Below are 24,625 nucleotides of genomic sequence, written 5' to 3'. Positions count from 1 at the left end.
CGCTCCTCTCCTGTCAGCGCCATTGTGTGTCCGAGCCTCCGGCAGACAGGACGTCTTGTTTCACCGTAGCCGAGCGGACTCTTTTAAAACACCCCCATGTTTCTCCTCCAAACTCCTGCGGACCTACATGTGGTAAGAGACCTTCTCCTTCCTCCACTTTCCCCCCGGACAGACCGTGGCGGGCTCGCCTGTCTCCGTTGCGACATGTTCCCGATGAATAATAGAGTCTCTGCCGCCGCCGCCGCCGCTGCTCGTCGGGAAGAAACTTTTCCAATTCAAACACCTTCAGCCACGAAAAAAAACGAGCCTTTTAAACTATCGACGGAGAGCCTCGTCCCTCCAGACCCTCTGTCCTCGCCGTGGACACGGGAACGTTGACTTTATTCGCGGCGAGAAAAGTGTGCGTGAAGTTCTTAGAAGAGACTTTTCTCCAGTGAAGCTAATGTTAGCATCTCTAGCTGATGTTTACTCTCACGCTTCGATCGTTGAGCTCGAAAGAGCCTTTAACACCTTCGTGTCTCTTTTCTTTCAACCCCCAGCAGCACCTGTTCTCTTTCACTCCATTCAACCTGAAAACTTGTCATTTATCGCCTTATTTATCTATTTTTGGGGGCGTGTTCTTAACGTCATTTCGTGTTTATGATATGTTATTACAACCTTCATTACTCTTAATAACAGTGGAATAACATATATATTGAACCAATGTTTAGTGTCATACATTATTATTATTATTTATTAGCTTGTTTCAATTTTTCTTTTTTATGGACTTACCAATAGTATTTAAGTTAAGTTTATTGGCTTTGTTGTCAATTTATAAGGAGACCCTAAGTTGAAATAAAAGGCAATATCTGTAACACAACAAATGTACTTGCAGTGTGTATTTGGCAAGAATAAAATACCACGTATCCACGATACTGTGGCCAACGATATGATACATACAGACGTTGTATTTTGTGTTATTGCTACAAGTCGGTAATAAAAGGCCATGTCAGTCGGAACTACTTTCATTTTTGTTTTTAAAATAGCGAAAATGTTTCCAAACGTCAGCGTTAAAAGCTGCTGGAGTCGACTGTATCCTCTCGTCCTCAGTCGTCCACGGGATCTTGCAGGATTTTCCTTAAGCTGAGCTGAGCAAAAAATGAACAAAGTTGTGAATAATAATTAATTAATAGTTTATTGTAAATAAATATATATTATTAAAATCTTATGCACACTTAATTGTTATATAAAGTATAAAATAACTAATAGTTGCTACAATTTTTAGTGAATATTGATACAGTATCAGGAAAAAACGAATCCATATATAAATGTGAATCTATATTTTTAAATACCCCTGATCTAAAGTGTCTTTTACTCGTGAAAATATCCAAGAAAGTATCGGTGAGAGCATCTTTCTGGACATAATTGACATATCGTTGAGTCTCTGGCTTGTGTTAGGTCTGGTGTCGTGAACCCTTCGCAGTGGTGGCATGTGTGTGAGCTGCAGGGCGGTGTGGTGGTCTGTGTCTCGGGACCGCTTTACGCCGGGGGGGTGGGCTCTGTTGCGCAACACGGCGGATCAACACAGCGGCAGGAGTGACAGGAGCGACTCCTTCTTCGGCTGTTTTGGTTTCACGAGGCGGGTCCGGTCAGAGGTTTTCGTCTGGGGGCGGGGGGGGGGTCCCCGGCGTTCGTTCGCGACGACAGATGTGCAGCAGAAGTCCACAGCTGTCGGATGGTGCTTGAGCAGTTAATGTTGGTGCTGAGGGAACCCTTGAGCTTCCCCTCTGTGAGTAAATCTCATGGTTACACAGCTTAATACTGTAGACGTGATTAAGCCAAAAACCTCAGACCCTCATCGTACGCTGGTCATTTTGCGTGGATCTCCCCGAGACCATCTTGCTGGGACTCACTCTTGTGGGTCGTCCACATGGCCATCCCACTCATGCCACCCTTTGTGTCAATACCTTTTGCATTTAAAGTACTTTATAAAAGTGTGTATCACGGTACAGGAGCAACAATACGGTGTATTGCGATACTGTAGGAACAAGAAAATATACAGAGTATTGTCCGAGTACTTGACTCAGGTCAAGAGTTCACAGAATTAAACTTTGTTTTGATTGATTTTTTTAGATCATATCTTCATGTCGTCTCCCGTGTTAATCTTCTTAATATGTGCAAACAAGAATTTGTGGGTCGAGGATGTGAGGACTTCGCTTGAAGTTGTCGGTCGAACGTGACGACGGCTGATCTCGACTGGATTAAGGTCACGGCCACGGCTCGCCTAAATTCTCGAGGCGTGCTGTGTGTGGTCGTCTTGGAGTTCGATTCCGTGGTAAGAAAATAGTTTGTAATCAAAAAAAATCGATATATTTTGATTATTATGTGAAAAAGTTTGGTGGTCAGATAAGATAACTTGGTGACTAGTATCAAGAGAAGTAAATTTAATGAAATTAAAGTTGAATTCCTCTAATTATTTGGAACTAATGGAGATTATATTTTAGGACCGTTGAGATGATCGAGGGGCTCTTGACTATCTCCAGCTCTATAGTGAGTTTTATCAGTATTTAATTTGGCACGTTCACCAATGATGACCTTCATTATCCAACCATTCCTGCTGCCCTGACTTGGACCCAGTTCATTCCAAGAGTCTCTTCATCATCACCGCGAGCTTTGATTCGTCCACTCAACCACAGAACTTTATGTTTGCGGAAGTTTGGCCTCCTCACTTTTGTCATTCAATTGCCCCTATCAAAACACACTTCGCTGTCTCGCCCGTGATTGAGTTAATATGAGCTAGAACGGGATTTTTTCCAAGGAACAAATCAGCGTCAAATTCGTTTCGGAATCTCAATCGGGCCCCGGGGGCTTCGTTTTGTGTTTGATTTATTATTGATGGTGTCACACGGATCACTCTTCACCAACTTGTTATGTTGTCATGGTGACGATATCATGTTTACGAAGCTAGGAAGTCACGCGACTGTGACAAATGATGATTAATAATGAATCAGTTGAATTCCCTGCAGTCCTATAGGTTACCATTGTTTTAGGGTAAACCCCTTTTTTTTTTTTTTTTTTTTTAAAGTTTGTTTCTGGTTTTACAATTTGTCTGACAAGGAAAGTCACATGATCAGATTTTATAGTTTTCCTCCTTTTACAGCTTCAGTGTCTTAACTTTTTTTCTTTTATTTACCGAACGACAGGTTAGTGAACTCTGTATAACTCGTTTGACTGCATTTACAGACAAGCAACTTAAACTAATTGGAGTTTTGAACCATCAAGAGAAGCAGTTTTTTCTTTAAAGAAAAGTACATAAAACAAATAAATCACAGACCATGTGACTCTTGGCAAAGTGCTAACTTTAATTTTGATTTTAAACCAAAATATTTCCAAACGTCAACTTTTAAAAGCTGCTGTCGTCGACTGTATCCTCTCATCCTCGGTCGGGGATCTCGCAGGATTTCACTGTTCCTTAAGCTGCATGGCACGTAATAACTGCTGCCATCTAGTGGCCGGAAGTTGAATTGCGACAGAAAATGTACCCTCAGAATATTAGATTATTATTATCATTTGATCGTTTTGTTTTAACTATATATACAAATATAAACAAAGTTTAATATAAAATATGATTTAATTTTTAAAATACGTGGCCTGGTTATTATTATTGCAGATTCCTTTTTCACGTATCCTCTCATCCTCGGTCAGGGATCTCGCAGGATAAAGTATATACTTTATTGAATATTGTTTTGATTGTTTAAGCGCTTTGTGACCATGGTCTGGAAAAGCACTCTATAAATACAAATTACTTACTTACTTTCTTACTGTTAGTTAAGCTGCGTGGCACGTAACTGCTGCCATCTAGTGGCCGGAAGTTAAATTGCGACAGAAAAATGAATATACCCTTGTATGCTAGAATTAAATAACACATTTGATAGTTTTTTTTTTACACATATTTTATTTAAATATAAACAAAGTTTAATGTAGAATATGATTTAATTTTTCTTTATTTTTAAACTCATGGCCTGGTTATTTGCAGATTCATTTTTCACGTCTAAGAATCCTACGAGTTCTCGATGACTGAGGAACGCTTGCGTTCATCTGACCTGGTCTGCACATTCAAAACACGGCGTTCCTTCGCCTCCTGATATTCCTCCATCAGCACTGATGTGGTGGAGGAGGTGGAGGAGGAGGTGGAGAAGGAGGAGGATGTCACTAAGCACATGAAGATCTTCACAGGCAGTGGAAGAAGAAACGGTGACAGCTGCTCGCTCTCGCTGTCAATCTATGGCTCGGATTTATGCTAATGGCGAGTTGTCTTGGCTACGTGCGGCAGGCTGCCCTGCACGCCGCTCGTGGCGGGGAAGGTGCGGCGGGAAAAAAAAAACGCTCGGCGAGGGGTCGGCCGGACGAGAAGAAAAAAGAAGGGAAAAGTGATGACGGGGGCAGGAGCGACAGCGCTGCAGTAATAAGGCAGATATACTGCAGTAATAAGGTGGTCACTTGTGCACACTCGGTCACCAGACGTATCGACGCTGTAGATCCCTGAGCCTCGCTGCCAGCGCCTTCCCTCCCAGAAGAGGCTGTGGTGGAAAGAGAGCAGCACTCGGCAGCATGTAGACACGTCTGGTGACCTAAATCTGCTCTCTTCTTCTGCCTTTTATTTATAGACCTGACTGTGCGTCGCTCACGCAGGAGCTGCGTGGACGTGCTGTTGCTGACCACATGTGTCGGTGCTGGACACACACACACACACACACACACACACACGCGTTTGTTTGTTGTCGTCTTGATGGTTTTTTGGATCAACTTTCCTGAGTGACATGATTTCTTATGTCACTACGTGCGAGTGATACTTTAGATCCTGTCGTTTTTGTGTAGATTTAAGATTTAAATAATGCTTTTTTTCTAATTAAGAGTGTGAATTTATTATTTATTTGATAAACTCCAAAGTTATAAATTGTAAATCTTTAGTTTTTAATATTGAGTCCAAGTTGATTTAATTGATGCAAAATATAATCCTGTGGGTTGCGAGGTCGAGACACCTGGTGTCCGTTAAATTAAAAATGATTTTCAAGTTGCATTATTTATCTTAGTTAAAAAAAAACACTCAACTGCGAGCTTGAAAAAACAAACTTACACAGACATGACTAACGTTCTAAGGTGGCAAATTCACATCAGATTAAACATGCAATTGTAATAATTACCATAATAATAGTGAAATAACCTAATAATAATCATGTAAATAAGACGTTTTGATGAATCCTGTGTGTTTTAAGACTGACTTTTAAGTGAACAAATTTGACTACTCGTGTGTTTTACTTTTAGTTTCACTTTACTGTAACTCGGATTAAACGAATCAAGCGTAATGACATCACAGGCTGTTTCTTTATTCATATAGTTTTAACAGTAATATTCAAAATATTCTTTTGACAGAATTATGTCCCGGCAATGGTACAAAGCTGCAGCTAATCATTCATGTTTAGTTTAATTATTACTGTCTTCATGTAACACACTGTTACTTCTTCTCACTCCTTCTCAAAACACAGCGAACTGTAAAGGGTTTTACTTTTAAGATCATTTGAGATCTGATCCGAAGTATTGTAATGAAATTTTCCTTGTTCTTGTTTTTAAACTCATTAATCCCGCAACAGCGCCACGGTGGTCAACAGTGGTTACTGCATGGCAGGAGAAACCATGCTGAAAATTGACTCAACGTTGCTGCAGCCTTTTTTCTTTTTTCCTCTTCTTTTTTCAGTCTTGTAGCTTCTCAAGTTCACGGCGACAACACATTTAGGAAGTGCTAAATATTAAAGCTGCAAGTATCCTTTGGTCAGATGATCTCATGCTTGCATAGTGATTGATATAGTATTTTTAATACAAAAGAAAATACTGAAGTTTTGTAGAGACTACATAGTTTTGGTCCTAAAATCCCTCTCTTTTCAGTAGGGGTGTGTTTTGGCAAGAATCTGATATATATCTCGGTGCATGGGCAAGGATAAGATATAACAAGTGTATCGCGATACATTAGGAACAATGACATATTGAGTTTCTTTTAAATAATCGTACTTACTAAAACTGTCACAGCATATTATAACACAGTTTTATAGCTGCTGAAGCTCATCATCGCCAGGATCTTCATTCTTCTTCTTTTGGAGTGGAAGACAAAAACGATTGCTGCCTCCTAGCGGGCGGAGGTTTAATTGCAACCCCTAAATAAACACTGAATATTTTATGTTAATTATTAATCATAAAAATGATACAGTGCTGTTGAATATTTACATTTTATCAGGGAATTTACATTGCGATATTGAAGTGTATCAATACTTTCTTAAAAAACCCTACTTTTCGAGGAAGAAACAACAGAAAGACACCTTTTTTTTTTTTTTAAACCTTGAACTTAAAGTTCAGATTCGTCACTTTTTAAAAAAAAAATTTTATTTAAAGGTGAAGGGTTACAATGAGCTGCCGAGTCAGCGATGACTAAAATCCTAAAAATCCTAACAGCTGCTTCATACATGGAAGGAAGGATCTGGTTGAAAATATACAAACAGACTGGACTGAAAGTTGTAGCTCGTGCACATCCTGGGCCGTGGCTCAGCAGAAGTCAATCCCGTGTTTTGTAACCAGGTCTGGCCTTACGTAAGAGACGGTGGTGAACTCCCCATCTGATATCCAGCTGACTTCCGTCATGTGAGCGTTTATGATCACAAACAGAGCAACACAGTTGTAGTTCCCAGCATCGGCTTGTTTGTTTTCTGCTGTTGCTCAAGAAGACCTGATGTTTTTTTAAAAAAGTGCTCGGATCAGAACAGTCGCTGCAAACGTCTGTAGATACTGTGTATCGTCTGTTACACCAACAGTAAGAATGGAAAGTGATTATTTGACAGGGTCGAGTAAACTACCAGGTTTTATTAGTTGGGTGTGGTGACTCTTTCACCGTAGATGATCTGCACGTATCAACACAGATTTGTGACGGAACCAGCTTGCAGTTCTGCGTAACAGTCTTTTCCAGTTAATTCAAACATTTTACACTTCCTCGTTCACTATCGAGTGCTTTCTTCTCCTGGAAGTCACACTTGTTACTCTTTCAAGGAAGTTACAAATTCTTCTGCTAGTTTTTTTTCTTTTAGCAAAACAAGGGAAGATGTTATGAAAGTATTGTTACTGCCGGGAAATTATTGATGATAGTACAAGTCACATATTGTTTCATTTTTCGTCTGCTCACCATCTGGATTTAGATTCACTTCTTACTGTTGCTTCTTAAGTCCCGAAACCATTAAGTAATTTACTAGAATTTAAAACCTACATGTTACTATGATGCCAAAATTAGCAATTTTGGATTTAACATTGTTTTAGAGTTACTAGGTAGGATTGTATTATAGAGTTGTTGTAATATTGTTGTTGGATTGTATGATGTTTTAAGTTGTTCTATCGATGAGTTTTAGAAAAAGAAAGGTTTTAGCACATTTTCCTGATCATTAGCATTATTGTTCTCCATTTTAAAATGTCTTTCTTCTATTATAAGTGCAATATTTTAAAACATTTCGTAAAAAAATAACCTCCACATCATTTGTATTTTGAAAATAAAGGCTGTTGCCAAAATGTATTTGGACAAAGTTTGAATGTTTTCCGTTCTTAAAGCACTATTTTTTACGTCAGAATTCTTCATTTACTTATTAGTTTTCTTCTGCTGATTTCCATTTGTGGGAGGAAACTGGAGTTTCCAGCGGAAACACACAAACATGGGTAGAACATACAAATTTCGCCACCGTGTGTTCCTGTTTAGAACCATAAACCTAAAGTCTATAAAAAAGTTGTTAAAGGTATAGGGGTGTAAGGAAGTATTGATACAGCAGTAAAGCGCAATATTTATTTTAACTATACTATTCGACAGTAAAAAAATGTTTTATTTTTTTTTAAATTTTATTTAAATACATTTATTTTGGTTTCAAATCACACTTTATTTGTATAATAGTTCTTGTACAGTTTATATTTCAATAAATTGTGTATATATATATTTATATATATGTATGTGTATTTACAGGTAGTAAGCAAATATTCACAGTGTTTTTTTTAATTTAATTTCTGTGTTAAACTTCCGGCCGCTAAACGAGTCCTCCACAGCTAAGGAAACAATGTAACTGTTTGAGATCCCAGCGATGACTGAGGACAAGAGGATACAGTCCACTCCAGCAGCTTTTAAAGCTGTTGTTTGTACACATTTTTATTTCAAAACAAATAAAAGAAGGTACGACTTCATCACGAGTCACGCGGTCTGCAATCTTGGACAATACTACAAAAACAAATCATTGTTCCTACAGTATCGTAGAACATCATTTTCCTCTGTGCGGTCATACTTCTACTACGCAATATTCTTGCCAATACACATCCCTAGTGAGAAACAAACTATTTGATGACGCCACACAAAAATGTAACACAACATTACAAAATCCTCATTGAGCACATTTCATATGAGAAACTGTTTCGTTTGCGAGACTGAGCGTAGTTTTTTCGCTACTTCCTCCTGAATTTATCTTTTGTCGTTCGTCCACACGATCCTTCGGTAACGTCGTAGTTTTCTTACGACGTCAAGCCTGGAAGTTCAGAATCGTGTGCAGGATCCGCCGCGGAAACTTTGCGTTTGTAGAGGTCGCGGCTGCAGAGACGTCTCGTGTGCGAGCGAGCTGCTGTCGACTTGTGTTTGTGGTGCTGGGACGACAACACACTCTTCCTCTGGTTTCTGACTGGAATGTGTTTACTAGTGTCTCATTGTGTGTGTGGATTTACCACGCACACACACACACACACACACACACACACACACATACACGAGCAGGGCAGGGTGTCGTCCTCGTGTGCAGCGCAGTCAAGACTGTGTGTGTGTGTGTGTGTGTGCACGCACTCGTGTGTCATAGTCAACACTGGCCGCATTCATCTACCTGCACCATCACATGTGTGTGTGTGTGTGTGTTGCTACACACTTTTGTGCATCCGTGGAACCTGAAATAGCCCTGCAAGGAAGGGGGAGGGGTGGATTTGCAGCTCAGGCATGGAAACCAGGGTATCCGGTTACAGGATCATAATATCACTGCAGAGTCCGTCCACTAGTGCTGCACCACTGCACTACACACTCGCACACACCCAAGTACACACCTCCTCGTGTCGGAGAGAGCGGTGGATGACACACATTAGTGTGCGTCTCCTTCAGACGGTTACACACCTCCGCACGGAGCTCCGACACACTACACTCTTGAGCCAATGTTCTTCAGGGAGTGAGAAAACCAGAGACACAATCGTGAAGTACACAACTGGGAAAGTGGTGGAGGCTCCGTCAGTAGAAACTACTGGACATCCCATGAAAACTGTCAAACATGGATGTCTGGTTTAGCGGTGACAAGAGGCAGCGGACACCCTGGACAGGACGCCAGTCTGTTGCAGGACACACAAAGACACACACACACACTCATACCTATGGACAATTTCCCCAAGTTCTCAATCAACCTCTGTATGTTTTTGGACTGTGGGAGGAAGCCGGAGTGCCCGGAGTAAACCCATGCAAAACACGGAGAGAACGTACGAACTCCTCACAGTCACAAGTTGGTTCCTTCCCGACCTGGAAGTGAACCAGCAACCTTCTTGCTCAAGACCGAGAAATCATTGATACACTTAAATAGCGAAATATTTTTATTCACGATTTTGAATTTTAATTAACAATTTACATGCGAATATTTACTCTTTGTTTATTTTTGTGCTGCAACTAAACTTCCGACCGCTAGATGGCAGCAATCGCAGCTACAAGAACAAAAAAATCCAGTCAAATTCCAGCCATGACTGAAGACAACACAATCGACCAGGATTGGGTCTTGATCATCTTTAGATACCAGAACTAATACTGATACCTTCTCTTCGATACCGGTTCCTGGACGATACTTTTTTTCCGATATCAATTTCATACGTTCAATTCTAACAAAAGATGCCACAAAATAACCAAAGTTTGTTACACAGCAGATATACGGTGGACTCCAGCAGCTTTTGAAGTTCATGTTTGAACATATTTTGGTTTGAAAACAAATGAAAGCAGTTACGACTTCGTCAAGAGTCATGTGGTCTGTAAATTCTGCAACACCAGAGTCAAGTACTGGACAATACTACAAAATTATCCTTGTGTCTACAGTCTCACAATATATCGTTTTGTTGCCTCTGTGTCTTGATACGCATTCTATGGCCACATTTTTTCCAAAAACACATGCTAGTCTGGTTTATCGATCTCTTGTTAATTGATCATTTTTTGAGGGGGAAAATAGTGACCTAGTAACTTTTTTTTTCACTTTACGTGGCTAGTGATGCTCACTGTCGATCAATGACAAAGAAGAGTAGCAGCACATTCTGAGGCCAGTAGGATTAGTGATGCTAATGCTAGCCGTGATATTAGTAAGTAAGAAAGTAAGTAATAGTTATTTGTAAAGCGTCTTTCTAGACCAGGGTCACAAAGCGCTTTAAAAGTTCAAAAGCTTAGGAGCAACAGTCTGGAAGGATTTCTCTCCTCTTGTCCTGAAGCGTGTTCAGGAACCATCAGTAGATTCTGATCCACAGACCTCAGAGCCCGAGCTGGGGTGTAAGTCTAGATCAGATCAGTGATGGAAGGTCTGACCATGAATAGATCTGAAAGTAGGAACTAGAATTTAAAAATTGATCCTGAAAGAAACTTGCAGCCAGTGAAGAGTTTTAAGGATCGTAGAAATGTGAGTTCTTCTACTAGAGCGGCGGAGTTTTGTATGAACTGCAGGCGAGACAGATCCTTCTTGTATGACACCAAAATAAACTGTTACAATAGTCTAAACGAGATATAATGCTAGTGATATTAGCGAATTATGCCAATGTTGGTGGTTAAGATGTAGCTTCGGGAGATAACAATACAACAGCGATACTGGCTGTGTTCACAAAAACATTTTTTTACATAAATCAACAACAATTAAGTAGCAAACATGATTGACTGGAAATGTAACACTTGTTTGTTAGCTGCGGTGAGAAGCAAGTGCATACCACCAGAATCTAATCATACTATACGTTACTCCTTCCATTAACAATTCATTCGTGGCCATTTTATTCAATGAAATTAATTTTTTTTTGTTAACAGTGGTTTGTATGTTGCATGGGTTTACTCCGGGCACTCCGTTTTCCTCCCACAGTCCAAAAACATACAGAGGTTGATTGAGAAATTGGGTAAAATTGTCCGTAGGTATGAGTGTGTGTGTGTGAATGGTTGTGTGTCTTCGTGTGTGCTCAGATAGACTGGCCTCCTGTCCAGGGTGTCCCCTGCGTCTCGCCCAATAAACTGAGGTATAGGCTCCAGTCTCCCCGAGACCCCCATAAAGGATAAAGCGGTAGAAGAGCTTGATTTCTACATCAGTATGTAAAATGTGTATTTCATTCAAATACATTCTAACGTTGTTTTTATTGCAAGATACATTTAGACAAAAGATAATTCAACGTCTTTGGTGGAAGCAAACACCTGATATCATAATTAATAAAAATAATAGAATACATAATTCTGAAAAGAAAAAAAATATTTGTATTCTTTTCTATTCAGTATTTAATATTTTGAGGGCCAGAAAACCTTCAGGTAAATTAATGAAAAAAGCAACATTTTAAATAAATAATTGAATAAAACTGTAAGAGGAAAAGTGAGTAAAAAAATAGTTTTTAATCAAATATTCATCTTAACTAGATTGTTTTTTTGCTAGAACATTACAAAAAATGGAAACTGTTCCTCGTGACACAAAGAGAATCATAAAATAAAATCAACAAATAATTTATAAATATTTTTGCTAGTAGTCATGAGCTGTTGCTCAATGTATGAGGAGCATATTCTTGGAGGTAAAGGTAGACCAAAGAAATGAAGCTTTTCCTCTACATCACCATCATCATATCCAGTGTAGGTGTGCGGGTACATTCTCTCGTCAGAGTGAAACCGACCGTGTCTCCACCGCGAGACTCAAACCTGCCGCTGCAGTCGAGCCTGGATCTGGTCTCCTGTAAAGACGGGGAGTCGGAGGAGGTTGAGTTAGTGGGTGTGTGATGAAGAGTGGAAGCAGCTGCGCATGTGTGACTCACCGTCTCATGACGCTCTCGGTCCTCCAACACTCGCAGCACATACGCTGACATACCAGAGCAGCCCCACCTCGCATTCCACTCCATTCTGCTCTTTACTTTCCTACAAATCTTTTATTTTCCTCCGTCTCTGACACTTTTCTTGATCAACCTCGAGACAGGAAGTCACGCTCATGTCCACAATAGATGCCCAACGATGGAGGATTAACTCTTGAGTACTTCCACTTGTGCTTGGAACTCCGGTCCGTGTATTTGAGTAGACCATGAGCCTTCAGCGTACACTTTCATGTAGCAATGGTCATGATGAAGCTTCATGAAACAGTGTCATTATTGTCAGAGTCCACTAGATGGCGTCTCTGAACTATTTTCCTTTTGTTTTGAACAACTGTTCTAATGAAACATCATTTTTAAACTGATTGCGCCACCTACTGACCTCTAAACAACATGACACTGTTTCATGAAGCTTCACGAAACAGTGTCATTATTGTCTGAGTCCACTAGATGGTGTCTCTGCATTATATTCATTTGTTTTGAACAACTGTTCTAATGAAACATCATTTTTAAACAGATTGCGCCACCTACTGACCTCTAAACAACATGACACTGTTTCATGAAGCTTCACGAAACAGTGTCATTATGTTCAGATTCCACTAGATGGCGTCTCTGAACTATTTTTCTTTGTTTTGAACAACTGTTCTAATGAAACGTAATTTTAAAACTGATTGCGCCACCTATTGACCTCTAAACAACATGACACTGTTTCATGAAGCTTCATCAACACATCACTACTATACTGGGTTCCCTCTGCCTCTTGCCTCAGGTAGCTGGGATGGACTAACCCCAAGACCGCATGTAGAAGAAGTGGATGAATGTAATATTGTTTTTTTGTGCATTGATTACTCATGTTAATATTATTCCGTTGTTGCATTTGCGACTAGTTGTTATGTTGAGTGAGTTAATATTAGCGATGTTCTGATGAAGCTTCATGAAACGGTGTCATTATTTTCAGAGTCCACTAGATGGCGTCTCTGCTCTATTTTCCTTTTGTTTTGAACAACCGTTCTAATGAAACATCATTTTTAAACTGATGGCGCCACCTACTGACCTCTAAACAACATGACACTGTTTCATGAAGCTTCATCAACACATCACTACTTTCATGTACTTACCTCTTACAAGGAGGTACAGTGGATTTTGTTTCTGTAGTTCCATCTGGATTCAGGAAGGTTTTGAAGGTAGGGCTGGTGCTCACATGCTCAGCTCCGTCCAAGACTAAAGTGACAACTGTTGGAACTTGACTTGATAAAAACATAATCAATTCAACTTGTTTTATTATGTTGTTATATTAAACAAGCACCTTGCCAGAGGTATGTCTCTGTTTAGTCTCTTGTTGAAACTTAAAGTTGGTCACTTATAAGTCAACCTTTTAGAAATACTTCTTGTTGACCACGATCTGAAACAAATCCATCTTTATTTTGGTCTTATTTGAGTTCTTGTTGCGTGTGAAGCCAAAGTTTGACACATTTTAAATCATATATTCTGTAGTTGGGTTCTGTTTCTTGGGAGTTGAGTGTTGCATTCTGGGACCATATGAGGGGAGCAGTAGTTCGTATCTTTACAAAGGACAACCTTTATTTCACCACAACTTGTTTTTACAATCAGAATATTTAATGGTTGAATTCTTAATTAAAAATGTTGAAACTTTTATAGAGTTAAAATGTATTTTTTTATTTAAAAAATGTAATATTTTCCCCAGAAAAATAGAGTTTTAAATTGAATATAAGAATGTTGGTATACAAGTGCCACAGGACAAAAGAGTACTGGAGATGCATCGTGCAGTTTTCAGCGGCGTGTCGGTGCGAATCCTAGGTGATGGAGAAGCGAGTGACGGAGAAGCGAGTGACGGAGAAGCGAGTGGCGGAGATGCTAGTGACGGAGATGCTAGTGGAGGAGAAGCGAGTGACGGAGAAGCGAGTGACGGAGAAGCGAATGACGGAGATGCTAGTGACGGAGAAGCGAGTGACGGAGAAGCGAATGACGGAGATGCTAGTGACGGAGAAGCTAGTGACGGAGAAGCGAGTGACGGAGAAGCGAGTGGCGGAGATGCTAGTGACGGAGATGCTAGTGGAGGAGAAGCGAGTGACGGAGAAGCGAGTGACGGAGAAGCGAGTGACGGAGAAGCGAGTGACGGAGATGCTAGTGGAGGAGAAGCGAGTGACGGAGAAGCGAGTGACGGAGAAGCGAGTGACGGAGATGCTAGTGACGGAGAAGCGAGTGACGGAGAAGCGAGTGGCGGAGATGCTAGTGACGGAGATGCTAGTGATGGAGAAGCGAGTGACGGAGAAGCGAGTGGCGGAGATGCTAGTGACGGAGATGCTGGTGACGGAGATGCTAGTGGAGGAGAAGCGAGTGACGGAGAAGCGAGTGACGGAGAAGCGAATGACGGAGATGCTAGTGACGGAGATGCTAGTGACGGAGAAGCGAGTGACGGAGAAGCGAGTGACGGAGAAGCGAGTGACGGAGATGCGAGTGACGGAGATGCTAGTGGAGGAGAAGCGAGTGACGGAGATGCTAGTGACGGAGATGCTAGTGGAGGAGATGCTAGTAACGGAGAAGCGAGTGACGGAGAAGCGAGTGACGGAGATGCGAGTGACGGAGAAGCGAGTGACGGAGAAGCGAGTGACGGAGATGCGAGTGACGGAGATGCTAGTGGAGGAGAAGCGAGTGACGGAGATGCTAGTGACGGAGATGCTAGTGACGGACATGCTAGTGGAGGAGAAGCGAGTGACGGAGAAACAAGTGACGGAGATGCTAGTGACGGAGATGCTAGTGACGGAGATGCTAGTGGAGGAGAAGCGAGTGACGGAGAAACAAGTGACGGAGATGCTAGTGACGGAGATGCTAGTGACGGAGAAGCGAGTGACGGAGAAGCGAGTGACGGAGAAGCGAGTGACGGAGAAGCGAGTGACGGAGATGCTAGTGACGGAGAAGCGAGTGACGGAGAAGCGAGTGACGGAGATGCTAGTGACGGAGAAGCGAGTGACGGAGATGCTAGTGACGGAGAAGCAAGTGACGGAGATGCTAGTGACGGAGAAGCGAGTGGCGGAGAAGCGAGTGACGGAGAAGCGAGTGACGGAGAAGCGAGTGGCGGAGAAGCGAGTGGCGGAGATGCTAGTGACGGAGAAGCGAGTGACGGAGAAGCGAGTGATGGAGATGCTAGTGACGGAGAAGCGAGTGACGGAGATGCTAGTGACGGAGAAGCGAGTGGCGGAGAAGCGAGTGACGGAGAAGCGAGTGACGGAGAAGCGAGTGGCGGAGAAGCGAGTGGCGGAGATGCTAGTGACGGAGAAGCGAGTGACGGAGAAGCGAGTGGCGGAGAAGCGAGTGGCGGAGAAGCGATTGACGGAGATGCTAGTGACGGAGAAGCGAGTGACGGAGAAGCGAGTGGCGGAGAAGCGAGTGGCGGAGAAGCGATTGACGGAGATGCTAGTGACGGAGAAGCGAGTGACGGAGAAGCGAGTGGCGGAGAAGCGAGTGGCGGAGAAGCGATTGACGGAGATGCTAGTGACGGAGAAGCGAGTGGCGGAGAAGCGAGTGACGGAGATGCTAGTGACGGAGAAGCGAGTGCGGAGAAGCGAGTGGCGGAGAAGCGAGTGACGGAGAAGCGATTGACGGAGATGCTAGTGACGGAGATGCTAGTGACGGAGATGCTAGTGACGGAGAAGCGATTGACGGAGATGCTAGTGACGGAGAAGCGAGTGACGGAGAAGCCAGTGACGGAGAAGCGAGTGACGGAGATGCTAGTGGAGGAGAAGCGAGTGACGGAGAAGCGAGTGACGGAGAAGCGAGTGCTGCGAGGCTGCGTGGATCTCGAGCATCTCTGCGGTTCGACTCCTGCTGCTATTTTTACTCGCGTCACCTGACGCTGGAGCCTTCAGGTGAAGCAGGAAGTCACGGCGCCGCCTATGATTTATTCATCGGAAGCTGGTGGTGGCGCTGGTGGAGAAAGTGACTCGTCAGCACATGGAGCTTCTGTGACGGCACTTCTTTTTTTTTTCTCCTCCGCTGCGAGTTGCTGCGGAACACCACCCCCCCATCATCCATCCATCCTCCCTCCACCTCCGAGCCACTCACCTCCTCCTCGTCTTCCTTCCTGCCCCCCCACCCGGCACCACCCGCCCTCCTCCCTCCTCCCTCCTCCCTCCTCCCTCCTCCCTCCTCCCTCATACCTCCTCCCTCCTCCCTCCTCCATCCTCCCTCCTCCCTCCTCACTCCTCCCTCCTCCCTCCTCCCTCCTCCCTCCTCCCTCCTCCCTCATACCTCCTCCCTCCTCCCTCCTCCCTCATCCCTCCTCACTCCTCCCTCCTCCCTCCTCCCTCCTCACTCCTCCCTCCTCCCATCCCAGGCTTTGTCATCTCTCTCTCTGGTTGAATTCCCAGCTGACTCTGTTTGTCATGGCAACCAACCCGTCGTGGTGGTTGAGCCTGCAGCTCACACTTCCTGTGTGTCGGCCTGTGTGTGTGTGTGTGTGTGTGTGTGTGTGAGTGTGTGTGTGGACGCATGCGCGCTGGGGTGTGTGCGTAGACGGCGGCTGCATGAGCCTGTCAGCCTGGATTAGACTCAAGCTTCGCTGCAGTTGACGCTGGTTTCTCTTTCCTCTGCTGCCGCTTCAGAGCCGGTGTCTGGAGTCGAGCGGAGCAGATTACACAGAAATTAACTTTATTTTCTCCCGCACAACGTTGTCGTTGAGCCGGAGAGAGCGAGAGGGAGAGAGGGAGAGAGGGAGAGTGACGGGGTCTGCTTTTTAAGCGTGGCCTGGGATCGCGTCGTGCAGCCGGGAACACTACATTACATAACGTGTGTGTTTTTAGTGTGTGTGTGTGTGTGTGTGTGTGTGTGTGTGTGTGTGTGTGTGTGTGTGTGCGGGAATACGCAGTGGTCGCCCCCCCCCCCCCCCCCCCCTCACACACACGCACGCACACACGCACACACGCACACACACACTTCTACAGCCACACGCACACACACAGTTCTACAGCCACACGCACACACACACTTCTACAGCCACACACACACACACACTTCTACAGCCACACACACACACACTTCTACACACACACACACACACACACACACACACACACACACACTTCTACAGCCACACACACACACACACACACACACACACACACACACACACACACACACACACACACACACACACACACAGACACTTCTACAGCCACACACACACACACACACACACACACACACACACACACACACACACACACACACACACACACACACACACACACACACACACACACACTTCTACAGCCACACACACACACACTTCCACAGCCACACACACACACACTTCCACAGCCCTTCCATTCCAGCTCATGCTTTAATCCCCTGTTGCAGCGAGCGCCGCTCACACATGACTCAGGAGTCTTGTCTGGTTGCTTGTTTGACTTCTGTCACAAAGTGCCCTTGAGCAAGGTCCCCGAAGGAAGTAGACACTGATGCAGTGACGTGCATGACTCTAGGAAAAAACAAAAAAAAGCCTCTCATACCATCACAGGATTTATTTACCTTTGTTGTCAAACATTTATTTGGTACAAAAAAAACAAAAAAACCCACCAAATTAACATTTTTTTGTGGCCAAAACACACACAAGAGTCACTGGTTTTTCATCGATCAATGTCACAAACCTATTAAGTAACAACTTAAAAAAATGAAAAAACATTGTTTGGAACAATAAAACAAACATTAAAGGAAAAAAACAACAAACAATATGTGTGTTAAATGTGTTAAATTAAAATAATTAATTAAAAACTAAAGTAAGTTCAGTGAACGTATTATGTTGGTTGAAGGGATTATTATTACTATTATTATTATTATTATTATGTTCAGTGGAGTGTTTCTGAGTGACGTCGGTTGGGATGGTCTAATGAAGCTTCATGAAACAGTGTCATTATCTTATGAGTCCACTAGATGGCGTCTCTGCACTATGTACCTTTGTTTTGAACAACTGTTCTAATGAAACATCATTTTTAAACTGATGGCGCCACCTACTGACCTCTAAACAACATGACACTGTTTCATGAAGCAGTGTCATTATTGTCAGAGTCCACTAGATGGCGGTCTCTCCATCACTAGTATAGAGTGTACTTCATCCTCGTACTCATTGTTGACTTATTAAAGCGTTAAAATACGAGAACACTGGAATAAATCAGCCTTGAAACTGTACACCTGAACCCATGTTTTTTAACAGGAATAAATAGCATTATATATATATATATATATATATATATATATATAAAAATAAAAAAAACGGTGTATATTTGTGAGTTTATCATCGATCAGTGAAGCCTTAAATAAAAGTAAAGAGATTCAAGAAACTCATGTCAAGTTTTGTTGAAGTGGGGGGTATTTTTTCTTATCTCTTATCAGATAAAATCACTTGGTTTAAATGTTTCTGTTACTTTTCAAACTGTTTTAAATATACTTTGGACAGAAAGTGTTGTTTTACTGTAGCCATAAGCGTAAAGATGCTATACAGCTGATTGCTAACCCTGGTATCTGCAGTAGATACTAGGGTATCTGTCAGATCACACCTGTGGACCCAGGCTTGTTTTGACCGCCGCTCTCTGCTCTGTTCCCGCAGATATATGTTCGGTAAAGGCGCGAAGAGGAAGCTGGACGAGGATGAAGAGGGGCTGGAAGGCAAAACGCTGGAGGAGTCGGCGGCCAGCCTGGGCCTGACCCCGGACGGCCTGTCCAAGGTGTCGTACACCCTGCAGCGCCAGACCATCTTCAACATCTCGCTGATGAAGCTGTACAGTCAGCGGCCGCTGGGCGAGCCCAGCCTGGAGCGCCGCGTCCTCATCAACAACATGCTGCGCCGCATCCAGGACGAGCTGAAGCAGGAGGGCACGCTCAGGCCGCTGCTGCTGCCGCCCTCGCCGCCGCCCGACGACCCCATGGACGAGAGCTACCGCGAGGCCTCGCCCGCCTTCGGCGTCCAGCAGCCCTCGGCCCTGCTGATGCCGGCCATCATCCCTCCGCCGTCGCCTCACCCCTCGGTGCCTCCCTCGTACCCCCCGCACTTCTGCCTGGACCACGCCGAGGTCCCGGCGGCGCCCCCGGAGTCCTGCCTCACCCCGGCCTCCCTGCTGGAGGAGGACGGCGGCGGGGACTTCTGCGCGCCCTCGCCCCCCACCCCGCCTCTCTCGCCTCCCCCCGTGCCGCCCCCGGTGGTCACCCGCGTCCCCCCGCCCACGGCGCCCACAGACACTTTTGTATCCTCTCTGAGTGACATGGAGTTGGCTCCGCCCACAGCCATAACAAGGTCAGCAGCAGCTAATCTAGCAACCGTGACTACCTCCCCGACTCCCCCCCCACTCTCCTGCAGAACCTTGTGTGCTAAAGCGGAGGCAGCTGGCGTCCTGCAGGTCGAAGGTCGAGGAGCCGAGCTCAGACCCGCCGATGCTTCGCCGACGCCCCCTGCTGGTCTCGTCGACGCCACCACCCCCTCCTCCCCGGCGGCGCCGCCGCCATCCTCTCCCTCCGGTTTCCTCTCGGACCTGGCGCTGGACGACGTGCTGTTCGCCGACATCGACACGTCCATGTATGACTTTGACCCCTGCACCACGGCGGGGGGCGTGGGCGCGGCCGCCGGCGCCAAACTGTCGGTGGGGCCGGTGGTCACCACGGACGACCTGCTCAAGTCGCTGGGCTCGCCCTACGGCGGGCCGGCGCCGCAGGTGTCCGCCAACCAGCCTTTTAAAATAGACCTGACGGAACTGGACCACATCATGGAGGTGCTGGTGGGCTCGTGACTTGACCCCGCCCCCCCTCGACCCCCCCCCCCCCCTTTAAAAACACACAACGAGCAGACGACTTTTGGGAGGTTTTTGCTTCTTTTTAAAAAAAAAAAAATCCTGATTGTCGCTTTTCTCAAGGTCGATAATTGTAAACATCCTCGTGATGTCCATCAGTACTACTACGACAACTACTACTACACACTGTGCATGCACTGTGCCCGCCTTCCACACACACACACACACACACACACACACACACACACACACACACACACACACACACACACACCACACACACTTCTTCAACCATCACTTCATTCCTTCATGTGACCCCCCCTCACCCCTCCGGACCCCCGAGCCTTAAACCCTCTTTTTTTCCAAGAGAAAACTGTAAATAGACGAGGACGCACAAACTCTCCGTCTCCGTGACGACGCCGGTCCTCGCTTGTATCAGTACCGAGTGCCTTCATGACCACTGACTCACAGTATTCTTTAATTTATTCTCCAGATCAAATGAATATTTAATCTCGTTTCTCGATGCAGTTTTATTTAAGCGTCCGTCTCTCCGGCTCTCGTGGTGGTTGTTGTTCCGCACATGGATTCGAACGAGCCAGTGTTTACGTCTGCAGCAGTAGCAGCGCGCGCCAGCGCCCCCTAGTGGGCGTGGAGCTTAACTTCAGCATGTGTGTCTGTTCAGCTCAAGCTCAACGTTTTTGTTGTTCTTTTAGTGTTTGTTAAAAACTCTCCCCGTCGTCAGCAAAAGTGATCATCCAGTTGTTCTTTTATGGACAAAGTATTTATATTTTATCATTATATTCAAAGTCATTTAATACGAGTATTTAAAGATCCAGTATTTTAATTAATATCATAATTAAAACTGTATTACAAGATCGGACGACACACACAGGCAGTTTCTTTAATGTTCTTACTAAGTATATTTTATTGACTAAAAAAACCAAATGTCTTGCATCAAGAATGTCGTAATAGTAACAAAAGCTTCATGATCTTATAGTTGATTTAATAGAGGATGATTTGAAGTTATTTTTTAACCTTTTTTTTCAAAGTTAAAATGTTTATCATCACCATTTCCTATATATCCCCAAAAAATTTAATCATGAATTTTAATTCTTCTTATGCTATGAATTTAAAATGAGCTTTTTTTTTTTTAACTTAATTCCAATATATAAATATATATATATATATACATATATTTTTTCCAGATTGTTTCCAAATAATTTCTCAGGAAACTTTTAAGGAACCTTACCTAGAAAAAATAACGAGTCATATTCTATGAATACAAAATACAGTTTAAATAATTGTGATCTAAAAAAAAACAAACTAGCGATGTGTTGATGAAGCTTCATGAAACGGTGTCATGTTGTTTAGAGGTCAGTAGGTGGCGCCATCAGTTTAAAAATGATGTTTCATTAGAACAGTTCAAAGGAAAACAAAGGAAAATAGACTGCCATCTAGTGGACACTAATGTCACTGCTTCATCAGACCATCACTAACACAGAGCCGCGCGTGTGTGTTGTCCGATCTCGTTGCTGCTTTATCACTCTCCCAGCTAGCCAGGGCCCCACCTTGCCTGTCATCATTACATTGTATTGGGATGTCAGTATTTATGTACTTAAGAGTTTGAATACGTCTTACCGGCAATTGACACGAGTCTGTTCGGAAGAAGGAAAATCTGGCAACGGAACATAAATGAACAAACTGTTATGAGTAAAGTAAAAAAAAAAAAAGGGAAAGGAAAGTGACAGAAAGAGGTTTGAATTTTGATACCGTTGAAAAACTGTTACTCGGAAATGAACGAAAGTATTTCTGATGAAAATACATTAAAGCAGTAAAAGGTAAACGTAAAATAAATTCTGATAAAGTATTTGTCGGTTCACGATGGTTCGTCGCTGTGTCGTGAGGCTTGAGCTGAGCAGACGACGAGTTTGCAGACGATGTTTTTATCTTCTTTTCGTTTGAGTCTTTGGAGTGTTTGTTTCCTTTTTCTTACAAGTTATTTATTCCTTTTTTTGTTTGTTTTTTCTTTCCTTTTCTTCCTGTAAATATATTTATTTTTGAAGTGTTGCCGTGTGTACAGAATGTATCTGCTCCCGGTCCGAGTGTATCGGAGCCGGGCGGGGGGGCGGCGGTGGAAGCCATTTTTGATCAGACGTTTTCTTTGTGGCGCCGACGGAGACTCGCGTTTTCCCGTCTTTTATTTTTTATTTTTTTTATTTGTACCGCCGTCGACGCAGCAATACGACCGTCTTCAGATGTCAAAAACGTCTCCAAAGCTTCAAAGCCAAAAGTCGTGTACATATATTTGAACAAAAACGTCGGAGCTTTTTTTCGTCCATCAGTGTTTCTTAGCTCCTCTGTCACGGCTGTATTTTCCACAGACCTCAGAGCTGTGCCTTTTCTATGCAACACACACACACAGCTGTAGGGACGACTCCTGATGATGAACATATATGAGATGAAGTGACTGCTGTCTGAGAAACGGTCTTACTTTTGTAGTTTTATAAATATATAAATATAAATCGACATATAAACAATAAAGTGTATAAAGAGAAAAAATGTTGTCGGTCATTGATTTGTACTGTTATTCATCACCTCCCTCGTCTTTGCCTCCTTCTTCACCTCCTTTTTTCTTCTTCACCTCCTTTTTCTTCTTCACCACTAGTGATGTTCTGACGAAGCTTCATGAAACAGTGTCTTGTTGTTTAGAGGTCAGTAGGTGGCGCCATCAGTTTAAAAATGATGTTTCATTAGAACAGTTGTTCAAAACAAAGGAAAATAGTGCAGAGACGCCATCTAGTGGACTCTGAAAATAATGACAGTGTTTCATGAAGCACATCACTGCTTAATACCATTCTGCATCATTCTCTTTAACTTCTTCACCTCCTTCTCCCTCCCATTAGTACTTATATTCAAATAAAAAAATAAATAAATTTTCTATATTCAAAATATATATTTTTAATTTGAATTTTCGATTTAAATAAACCACGATTGGCTGAATTATATATTTTTAAAAGGCTGAGAATTAAAAATGATTGTCATTAAAATATCAAATTTCAAAAATTAATTGTAAAATATATTAATAAATAATCTTAATGTATAAATGTTTAAATTAAAAGATTTAAAAAATATTATGTTGGTTAAACAAAAAACATTTCAATAAAACAAATTCCATTTTTCAACATTAAAAAATTAAACTTAATCATTTAATATTGGGATAGCGCTGATGTTTCTATCATCTTCTTTGCAACCTTCAAGTCCTTCTTTAACATCTTCACATACTTGTTTTGCCTTTTACTTTATCCTCTTCCTCTTCTGCTGCTTCCTCCTCCTCTTTCTTAAAACCTTCATCTCCTTCTTCAGCACTTTTCCTCTCCTCCGTCTCCGTGACGACGCCGGTCCTCACTTCTTCAGATTCATCATTTCCACTTCAACACTTTCTTTTAATTTTCCACGTCCTGCTTCTCTACCTCTTAAACAATCTGTCTCTTCTTCTCCTCCTTCTTCTTCTCTTTCTTCTCGACAGTAACATACATGAGGGCAGAAGAAGAACAGAAGTTATCCTTTGATAAGGACCAGACTGCTCTTATGGATGGATGGATGGAGAGATAGATAGATGGAGAGAAAGATAGAGAGAGAGAGAGAGATGACTTCCACTACAATACTACTGTTGCAAACCTGCTAACCTGGTTAGCTAAACTGATAACAATACCTATAAAGACTATGAGAACTAAATAATTACTTTACGACTTCAAGCACTGGTGTTTGATCAACAAAACTCTGGCGCCCTCTCGTGGTCAGATGATTTTTTAAAATCTCATTTGATAATTCTACCTCTTTTGTTTCTTCCTTCGTATCATTTTATTTTATTTTATTCTCCTCGTGATTTATTCTTAACTTTCCCTGCAGGTTTTATTCTCTAACTGTCTCCTGTCACTAATACAGTAAAAGACCTGGTCACGGTGCTGCCTGGGGGTCTTAGAATGTCCTTATGTGGCCCTCATGAGGTCACAGATCATTAAAAGTCTAACTATATATTTTTAAGAGTTTTTTATTGACTTCATTACTAGGCTCTGAATATAAAACTATTCTCCTCTGCTTTTGTCTTTTTAGTGTGTGAACGTATGACCCATCAAAAGATTAAAACGAGATAAAATACTGAAATAATAATTTAATATCTTGATTTTATCCTTTTAGCTGCTTTTTTTTTACTTGATGGCCCCTGTCAGCAGTCATTGTATAAATCAGATTTTCCTACCACTGCGTGAAAAGAAGCTGCAGCGCCCCCTGCTGGACTAAACGCACCGCTGACACCTGCTCCTGTGGCCTAGAGAGAATTCAACATAAAGTGATTCGGTCATTACAGTCGTATTGATACATTAAAACGTATATTATTACAGTATAAAAGACATAAAAGTATGTGCAACACATTTCCTACACGTTGTCTTCACTGAGCACACACGTGTTGTGTTGCAGTGATTCGATGAAACTACACAACGTCGCGTTTTCTCACGTTAAAAATATATAAATGTGAATATTTCTAACAATTGACAGACGTGTTTTCTTTGGCAATCCTCCCTGCTCTTGCATCATGTCGGTTGATATAAAGCGCCCACCATCACACGCATGCGCACCGCCGTCCCTGCGCGCTCCCGCGCCTCCCATTGGCTGATCCCGCGTCCGTGAAG

General features: G+C 43.0%; 1 protein-coding gene across 2 annotated transcripts; it reads left to right on the top strand.

The window, feature by feature from the left end:
* Nucleotides 1–22,496, top strand: sertad2b (SERTA domain containing 2b). 2 transcript variants are annotated; one of them, XR_015712981.1, is made up of 3 exons: nucleotides 1–132; nucleotides 18,764–21,343; nucleotides 21,439–22,496. XR_015712981.1 is itself a non-coding variant. In XM_087802516.1 (2 exons), the coding sequence occupies exon 2, from the start codon at nucleotides 18,768–18,770 to the stop codon at nucleotides 19,935–19,937; it is 1,170 nt and encodes a 389-aa protein (XP_087658642.1). In that variant the 5' UTR covers nucleotides 1–132; nucleotides 18,764–18,767; the 3' UTR covers nucleotides 19,938–22,496. The 2 variants fall into 2 exon arrangements, 1 of the variants encoding a protein (XP_087658642.1); XM_087802516.1 differs by having other exon boundaries at nucleotides 18,764–22,496.
* The last annotated feature ends 2,129 nt before the right edge of the window (nucleotides 22,497–24,625 follow it).

The sequence above is a fragment of the Callionymus lyra genome, chromosome 11, assembly GCF_982586985.1.
Source record: "Callionymus lyra chromosome 11, fCalLyr1.hap1.1, whole genome shotgun sequence".
NCBI classification, from domain to species: domain Eukaryota; kingdom Metazoa; phylum Chordata; class Actinopteri; order Syngnathiformes; family Callionymidae; genus Callionymus; species Callionymus lyra.
This window is presented reverse-complemented; position numbering and strand designations above follow the sequence as displayed.

Excerpts from the sequence above, each read along its gene's own strand:
- sertad2b (XM_087802516.1), top strand. The coding sequence starts at position 18,768 with ATGTTCGGTAAAGGCGCGAAGAGGAAGCTGGACGAGGATGAAGAGGGG.